The 9,434-nt window shown below is 45.8% G+C and overlaps 1 protein-coding gene across 1 annotated transcript; it reads right to left on the reverse strand.

The window, feature by feature from the left end:
- Positions 1-7,615: 7,615 nt before the first annotated feature.
- LOC106083941 (HSPB1-associated protein 1) lies at positions 7,616-9,051 on the reverse strand. Its single transcript, XM_013247269.2, has 3 exons — positions 8,532-9,051; positions 8,115-8,481; positions 7,616-8,053 (listed from the first exon to the last, which is right to left on the reverse strand). The coding sequence occupies exons 1-3, from the start codon at positions 9,002-9,004 to the stop codon at positions 7,670-7,672; spliced, it is 1,224 nt and encodes a 407-aa protein (XP_013102723.2). The 5' UTR covers positions 9,005-9,051; the 3' UTR covers positions 7,616-7,669.
- Positions 9,052-9,434: the final 383 nt, after the last annotated feature.

Consider the following 9,434-nt stretch of genomic DNA (forward strand, 5'->3'; position numbering starts at 1 on the left):
CTTACTTAGTCCAAAGAAGCATCTGTTTGCCAGTATTATTCTTCGCTTTATCTCAAAACTGGTGTGATTCGTTTCGGTTACGGCGGTGTCGAGGTAGATAAAGTTACTATCTCAAAGTTGTGGTTCCCAACTTGCTCCATTTTCTTTATTTGCTCCATTTCGTCTTATCTCCATTTACTGCCAGACCCATTTTCACTGACTCTCTTTCGATTCTCTCAAAGGCAGTAGTTACTACTTCCGGTGATCGACCTATGACGTCGATGTCGTCGGAGTAGGCGAGTAGCATGTGTTCTCTTGTGATAAGTTTGCCATATCTATTCACATCTGCATCTCGTATAATCTTCTCCAGCAGGATATAAAAGAGATCACACGATAGGCTATCTCCTTGTCTGAAACCTCGTTTGGTATTAAATGGTTCGGAGAGATTCTTTCCTATTTTTACTGAGGAACGCGTATCAGCAAGTGTCATCCTGCAGAGTCTTATTAATTTTGCAGGGATACCAAACTCAGACATGGCTTGAAATACCTTTGAACATAAAGGAGTATCGAAGGCGGCTTGTAGTCAACAAAGAGGTGGTAGGTGTTGATTTGTCTTTCTCGGGTCTTTTCCAGGATTTGGCGCAGTGTGAATATCTGGTCTAGGGTGGATTTACCTGGTCTAAAGCCGCATTGATAGGGCCCAATTATCTCATTGACTTTAGGTTTTAATCTTTCACACAGTACGCACGAGAGTATCTTGTATGCGATGGGGAGGAGACTTATTCCTCTGTAGTTGGCACATTCCGTCTTGTCTCCTTTCTTGTGTACGGGACATAGTATGCCAATCATCGGGTATGCGTTCTTCTAGCCAGATTGCGCAGATAAGCTGATGCATACGCCTTATCAGCGTGTCGCCTCCGGTCTTAAATAGTTCAGCGGGTAACCCGTCGGCTCCTGCTGCCTTGTTGTTCTTTAGTCGGGTTACTGCTACTTGGACCTCATTCTGACTAGGAGGTAAACATTCTATACCATCCTCAGGGATAGGTTCTGCGGTATCCTCTTCGCCGCCAACATCGGACACTAGCAGTTGGGTAAAATGTTCTCTCCATATCCTCAGCATGTGTCACTTACCAGATTTCCTTCGTTGTCTCTGTAGGAGGATGTGCTTGTACCAAAGTCATCGGTTTGATTTTTAATTCTTTGGTAGAATTTTCGGACTTCATTCTGACTCCTGAACATCTCAATTCGTTCACACTCAAGCCTTTCCATTTCCTTTTTCTTTCTGCGCAATAGACGTTACTCCTCTCTCCTTTTCTCCCGATATCTCTCCTTCATCTGGCGCGTTGCTACTGATTGCATTCTTGGCTTCAGTCGCATCTCGACACTTTAGGTAGTGGGTTTCTTGGAAGAGGATTGCGGTAACCAAGTACGGATTTCGCGGCATTTTTTATGGAGTGGGCAATGATTTGCCATTGCGCCATATATTATCGGAACAAGGAGTGCTTTCATCAAGCAGTTGGGTTAGTCGAGTGGAGTATGCCGCTGCCATCTGTTGTGTTTGCAGCTTTTCAATGTCTAGCTGCCGTGCAGTGTCAGATCGTACTTTCCTCGCCATATTCAAACGGGTGCGAACATTTGCTGCAACAAGGTAATGATCCGAATCTACATTCGCTCCACGGATCGATCTTACATCTAACACCCTGGATGAATGCCTTCCATCTATCACAACGTGATCAATTTGGTTCCTCGTGTTTTGATCGGGTGACAGCCATGTGGCTTTGTGAATATTTTTATGTTGAAATCTGATGCTACTAACTACCACGTTTTTTGCCGCGGCGAAATTTATAACACTCAACCCATTACTAGACGTTATCTCGTGGAGGCTTAACTTTCCGACTGTAGGTTCAAAAATGTCTTCCTTCCCTCTCTTCGCATTAAAAACTCCCAGAACGATTTTAATATCATGGGCGGGGCAGCGGTCATATTCTCTCTAGGCGCTCGTAGAAAATATCCTTGGTCTGCTCGTCTTTGTCTTACGTCGGGGCATGGGCACAAATAAGGCTGATGTTGAAGAATTTGGCTTTAATGCAGATTGTGGCTAGCCTCTCGTCTACCGGCACAAAGCTGGTGCCAATTTCATGCCTCGTGTTATGGCAGCTGTAGTATAGTTCGTCACCGTTTGGTGTTGTAGTGACGCCATTCCCAGTCCATCGTACTTCCTGTAAGCGGTAATATCTGCCTTGTATTTCTCTAATACATCCGCCAGCGCGTAAACTGCACCTTCTCTATAAAGAATGCGAACATTCCAGGTGCATATCAGCAAATCATGGTCCTTTTTTCGTTTGCGTGGGTCGTCAACCTTGGGGGGTCCGTTTTTACTATTCCTTTGTTTCTTATAGTTGTTGTTGTAGCAGTTTATTGTGTACTATCTTTCGTCTGCTTGATTCTGCTGAGTGTCAAGACCCAGGAACTCCGCGACTAAGATGGGGTGCGTCCACAGGAATCTGGGTCTGATTCGAGTGGGTCTGGCCGGGCAGTTAAACAGGTGACGCGCATCGTGCGGTCCCTGGTTACAGTCGGGACATACAGCTTGCACGTCGGCATCAATCCTAGCTCTGTGAGAAGTGAGGCGGCTGCATCTGCCGGAACGTAATTGAGCCAGAATCACTCTGGTTTGCCGGGGGAGGTCGATTTCTTCGGGTGCAATGGGTGGCGGTCGTTCTCCAAGGACTACATTCACCCGGTAGCCAGTTAACGCGTCTGCTACCGTGTCTGCATGAATGTTGTTCAGACCCGCTTGATATGCCGCTTGATCTAGAGGTTCTCTCTTGTAGCGCTGGACCTCACGCTCTAGATCATGTAGATCTACCTTAAGGCTTCTGGGCGGAGGGTATCTATCCACAAGATGATGATTTGGATGATTTCTGCGATAACAGCCCAAAAGGTATTGCTTAGACAGCATGTAGTTATGTCTTCTCACTGGTAGGATCTTTGTCTCCTGGTGGAGGTGGTCCACATGAGAACTAAGGAGGCAGCCCGTCGCAGTTCGGAGGGCGGCATTCTGACAGATCTGAATATTATTCCACTGCGTGTCACAAAGCTGACGTGACCACACTGGCGCTGCATAACTTACCACAGACCGGCCAATTGCTTTGTACGTGGTCAACAAGGTTTCTTTGTCTGCACCCCAAGTGCTGCCAGCGAGTGACTTGAGGACCTTGTTTCTACTTTTGACTTTATTGCAGATTGCTGTGGCATGTGGGGAGAAAGTGTAGGAGCTGTCAAATGTGACGCCAAGTATTTTGGGACACTTGATGGTCGGAATCAATTCTCCATCGACCATCACAGTCAGCTCAGAATTCACCTCACGCGTATTTGTAGTGAACAGTGTGGCTGAAGATTTGGTGGCGGATATCTTCAGATTTCTTGCAGCGAAATATGAGGCAAGATCGTGAGGTAGACGTTCAACCTATCGCAGATGTCATCAATGGGTGGAGGGCCTGATGCCAAGATCGTACAGTCGTCCGCATATGATACGATCTCTATGCCGTCTGGAGGAGGTGGGATGGAGTATAGGTAGAGGTTAAACAGAGCCGGAGATATCACCCCGCCTTGGGGAACTCCCTGTTTCACTCTACGGTGTTTTGACTTCTTATCCCTAAATTCCACAAATGACTGGCGGCCACACAGATAATTCGCGACCCAACGTTTAAGGCCTGGCTGGAGGGACGTGTTGGCGATGTCCTCAAATAATTTGGCATGGCTGACCGTGTCGAATGCCTTCGATAGGTCCAATGCCACGAGGACCGTCCTATCACATGGCCTGGGTTGATTGAAGCCACGGCAAATGTGTGTGGTGATGGCATGCAAAGCTGTTGTTGTGCTGTGCAGTCTCCGAAATCCGTGTTGATGCTCGGCGAATGGAAATTCTCCTACGAGGCTCGGGAGGAGTAATGCCTCAAGCGTCTTAGCCACTGGTGAGAGAAGGGAGATCGGTCTGTACGACTCCCCCAAACTCGGTTCTTTACCAGGCTTCAGTAGCGGGATCACTCTGCCCATTTTCCAGACATCGGGAACTATAAGAGTGTTCAATGACAGGTTAAGGACAGTGGTAAGGTACTCAACTCCAGGTAAATCCAGATTCTTCAGCATCAATGTAGAGATTCCGTCGGGGCCCAACGCCTTGGAAGATTTGGCGCCACGGATGACATTCGTAACTTCGCCCACGGTAAATTGTGATGGCTGTTCATCGGCTCGGAGACCACGAATACGGCGAATGGCTCTCCTCCTTGCCCTGTCTCTCTCGGGATGCACGATAAATTGACAGTTGAACAACCTGGCGCATCTCTTCGGATCAGTCACGGTTAACTCGCCAAAAGTGACTGAGGTCCTGTCGTCCCGTCTACGGGGGTTCGAGAGAGACTTAACAGTGGCCCACAATTTGCCTGCACCGGTGCCTAAGTTACATTGCTCCAAGTGTTCCAGCCACAAATTCCGCTTATGTTCGTTGACTACCCTGTTTATTTCCAGATTCAGCTCGCTGATTCTGGGGTTAGCGGGGTCCATAGCACGAATCCCATGACGATCGTCTGCGAGTACCACTGCTTGCGCCGGGAAATTGGGTCGCACTTGCGGTATTCGACCGGCTGGTATAAAGCGAGCGGCTGCTGCGTTGATGATGTCTCGGAATTTCCTCTCGGCCACAAGCACATCAGAGGGGGGTGGCAGTTCATTGAAGCGGCGATTGGTATACTCTCTGAAGCCAGTCCAATTGGCCTTCTTGTAGTTGATGAACGTTCGGCGCTCAGAGGTTATGAAGTCGGGTGGTCGGTCGATGGTGAGGATTATGGGGAGGTGGTCTGACCCCAAAGAGATGACGGCTTGCCAGGATACGTCACTCAGGAGATCAGGGGATGTGATTGAGATGTCTGGCGAGCTGCTGCACCTCCTCGTAATCCTAGTGGGGGCATCCTCATTCACCGTGCAAAACGTGGAGCTATCTATCTGCTCTGCCAAAGCTATGCCACGCTGGTCGTTGCCTAGGGGAGAATGCCATGACGAGTGATGTGCATTGAAATCCCCCAGAACCAGACGACTATGGCCAGATAGCAACCCACTTATGTCGGGGCTGTAGGCCTGGCCATTAATCGGGACACAGCTGCCAACCGGCGGTATATACACGTTGTATATCTCTATCTCGGCAGTACCAGACCTGACTGCTACCCCCATACATTCCATGTATGGGTCACTAGCGTCAAGCGCAGGCGAGATAGGTCTATACTGCACGGAATGGTGTATAACGAAGGCCAATCCCCCACCTCCATTCCTTGAGCGATCCTTACGTAGCACATTGTAGCCGTGACAACTGTGCAAGCTGCAGGTGTTAGTCAGCTTTGTCTCCTGGATCGCTGCGACCGATATGCTCTTCCGACTCATAAAATCTACAATCTCATCAATCTTGCCTCGCAGTCCATTGCAGTTTAACTGCAGGAACGATACATTTCCCGACACTGGCCTGGCAATAGTAGGGCTAGGGTGCTGTCTTTGCATAAATTGCCGTACAGGAGAGGTTGGGGGGGTCACATAGTCCGACGACGAGGACGCCGAAGGCGACGACGACGACGCTTGTGACCCACTGCTGGTTATGTTCGCACATCACCTAGCGACATAGCCAGTATGACTATACTCCCGTAGCGAAGTTAGGCCAGAGCAAGAACGGAAATGTACCCACTCCAAGCACCTGTTACACCTCACCGACACTGACCGATGATGAAGGCGGTTCTGGCAAACGGAACAGAACCAGGGTCCGGGGTTCTTTTCAATCCCGGCACGGACCAAAAGCATACGGAGAAGGCACTCCGGGATGTGCCTCTCCCATGACGAAAAAAAGACGAACACGTACACTGAGGCGGCAGCCCTTGCCGATGAAGATTCCATCGGGTCAATCCGGTGCGTACAACCGGCTGCCATGGGATTGTTTCTTATAGTAGTTCTCATAGCTTTCCGAGGGCGGGCTACTGGCCTAGCGCCCAACCGCATGGGTTTTGTGGGATTGCACAAGTGTCCATTGTTGTGGCGAGTTGGTTGTGCCAAGATCCGACGCTCGCCTCCTGCCGCCCCTAACCTGGGAACAGACGCTGATGTTGGCCATTGGTTATTTAAAGGCGCCAATAACTCGCCTTTGTCATCTCGAGTATCATTGGCACTCAGTATTTAATTAAGAGTCAGTGCCACCTGATTCCCCACTGAGACTCTCCTCTCGATAAGCGCTGACTGCCCGCGGCCGCATTTGCAGCTACTCCGCATAAAAACGGAGCTTTCCAGAAAAAGTAAAAATTTAAATCTAACGCACTTTTTCCTACGTAAAAAAAATAATAATAAAAAGCAAATTGTCAGAGAGACTCGAAAAAAAAGGACCTATAAATATGACTCAATAAAATCTATGGCAATAAAATACAGAAACAGTTACTTTAGCTGCGTAAAGAAGGGAAATAAAGAATTAAATTTCTTTTGAATGCTGAAGAAATTACAGTAACATAGTTTAAATTTTGCGGTAAGGAATTCCACAGACGTGAAACCAGATTATGGTAAGATCTTTCAAGAATAGTACTATGGTAACGTTCAATAAGGATGTGGGGTTTCTGCTACTGTGAGAAAGTTGATAGTGTTAAACAGATAACAAGGCTGTCCATATTAAATGTTGTTGTTGTTGTAGTAGCAGTTTATTGTGTTCTATCTTTCGTCTGCTTGATTCTGTTGAGTGTCAAGACCCAGGAACTCTGCGACTAAGATGGGGTGCGTCCACAGGTATCTGGGTCTGAGTCGAGTGGGTCTGGGCGGGCAGTTGAACAGGTGACGTGTATCGTGCGGTCCTTGTTACAATCGGGACATACATCTTGCACGTTGGCAGCAATCCTTGAGGCGGGTGCATCTGCCGGAACGTAATTGAGCAGAACTACTCTGGTTTGCCGGGGGAGGTCAATTTCTTCAGGGAATGGGAGGCAGTCGTTCTCCAAGGAGTCCATTCACCCGGTAGCTATTTACCGCATCTGCTGCATGAATGTTGTCTAGACCTGCTTGATATAACACTTGATCTAGAGGTTCTCTCTTGTAGCGCTGAACATCACGCTCTAGATCATGTAAATCTACCTTAAGGCTTCTGGGCGTTGGATATCTATCCACAAGATTTGATTTGTAGTTATATCTTCGCACTGGTAGGTACGACATTTCCTCATTACTTACAGTAAAATTTTAATAAAATGGTTAATTTATCATCGAGATTTCTGTAGTGTTTCAAAAGTGAACGCCAAAAACATTGCAGTCGCGGACAATCAGCGATATCGAGTGGAGAGTTTTAGTCAGGGGCCGGACGGCACCGGCTCTTGCTTAAATACTTATAGCCAGCGATACTCGATATAAGAAGGCGAGTTATTGGAACCTTTAAATAACCTGTGGACCGGAACGAGCTTACTCACATTTGGACTTTGACGGGGATCGCTATCCGTACTATATAACAACAACAACCGTTTACATACTACTCGAGGAATATTTTGAATGAAGAGAAGCCATGTGGTGTCGCCCTGCGGCTCGTCATTCGGAGGTCCCCCATTATTGAGCCTAACTTAAGGCGAACGGCTCTCATTGGTATGTGAGAATTTTGTCCCATTTCCTTAATGGTGAGCAATTGTTCTCATTCTTTGGTTTTATTTTTTATATATCGTCTGCAAAATTCTTCTTTAATCGTTTGTACAATATAAGGACTACATATACTATTGATTAATATATCCTCGCTATTCCTCAAGGTCGTAGCAACAGCTCCTTCGTTAATTTTCTCAGAATTGCAGCGTGTACAATTTCGTTTCAGATACATTTCCCAATCATCATCTGCCATCAATGATACTTCGCATATATTTCCAAAACTCTTAATTAATGAAATTAAATTATTTTCATCTATATAATGATATTGGTGAACGGAGGATGTTTTTTTAGCAGCATGTTCGTACACATTGTTCTTTTGCTCTAATAAGTATTCCAAGATATTAAATAGTTCGTCATCTGATGTATTGCTATTTAGCTAAGAAATATAGGGGTATTAATAATTTGGACCTTATATGTTCCCCTTCAATGGGGCCTACCTGATTGGGGTTCATTAGGTAGTGTCTCGTAGTGGAGTCTTTGTTAGCGATCATTTTGTCCATAAAATACTTAACAATACATTCCTCAATTTGATTGTCAACATCGCAGCTTAATGGTATCCATGCATTAACACTTAATGATGTCTCCAAGGCCTCAACGAAGTGCCACCAATGCCTTGGCACTATTAATACATCATTGGGTTCAAGTACATAGTGATAACATTGGCCGCTTAACTTTGACAGTTTTATCACGTCCATTGCAGTTGGTGCATAGAAGTTTTCTAAGCAGTAAACACTTGATTCTTCATATGGAATACGAGTGGTTGTTAAACCTGATGTACCAGGGGGGAAGAGTAACCAAGACTTTCTGGAAAAGGGCTAAGTATAGGCTGAAAACTCTGATCGTCTTTTCTTTACCTTCCGAATATTTGAACGACTACATTACTGCCGTATGTATCATAGTGGCAGGGTGTATTTGCTCCCTTAGAACTAAGCCAAAAGGTACATTCATCGTTGACATTGGGAAAACCAAAACAGCCAAAATCGACCCCAGTGGTTGATTCAACTGGAAGCTCATTTCTACGCTTGTAATTCAATCCAGACCAGGTGCTGCAGTCTTCGTTATTGCTGTACAAATTTAAAAATTCCATGGCAGACATTCTTTCCATTGTACGTTTCCGCTCCCACTGAGGTTCGTTCAATTCGTTTTTAACGGGCATCTTTTCGAATTGCGGCTTCTCTTTGCTGTAACTATCATACTTGGCGCACCACTTACTAAGCCCATCTTTGAAGCATGACCATTGACAGTTGAACTTTTTCAGTATCAAAGGTTTCCTTGCGTTAAGTATAATTTCTCTTAGTTGAAAGGGTGTAATATTTTCGGAACCCATCGAACACTATTTATTAAAATCTGAATAAAAACAATCTTTAAAACCTGCGTGAATATAGTGACGTCGCTAACTTTCGATAACAAACATTTTTCTAATTTCACAGGGTGACACAAAGTGTCAAAAAATCAGAAAGTACGAAAATTATCAACCATTTTCTGTCTCCAGCGACGGCAGAAAATTATGATTTTAGCAATTGAGCACAATGATTTTAGCCAATAACTTCCATCCTGGAGGCCATGGCGAAACAATTAAAGGTGGTATAATTTGTTAACAACTACAAATGATATAATGCAATCCGCCATCTCGCCATCAAGATGTCATTTCGAAATTGGCATTGTTTTCAACACAACCAAAGAAATTTGCCCTAGTTTGCGTACGTGTGCCAATTTAACGAGAGAAAGAGAAACTCAAACAAAGAGAACGGGTGTTT

This window comes from Stomoxys calcitrans, chromosome 2 (genome assembly GCF_963082655.1).
Source record: "Stomoxys calcitrans chromosome 2, idStoCalc2.1, whole genome shotgun sequence".
Lineage (NCBI taxonomy): Eukaryota > Metazoa > Arthropoda > Insecta > Diptera > Muscidae > Stomoxys > Stomoxys calcitrans.

Bases quoted from the DNA above. Each gene is read 5' to 3' on its own strand.
- LOC106083941 (XM_013247269.2), bottom strand. From the start codon at position 9,004: ATGGGTTCCGAAAATATTACACCCTTTCAACTAAGAGAAATTATACTT. The intron at 8,482-8,531 runs GTAAAGAAAAGA...GCCCTTTTCCAG, and splicing joins GTCGTTCAAATATTCGGAAG to AAAGTCTTGGTTACTCTTCC. The intron at 8,054-8,114 runs GTAGGCCCCATT...TATATTTCTTAG, and splicing joins ACCTAATGAACCCCAATCAG to CTAAATAGCAATACATCAGA.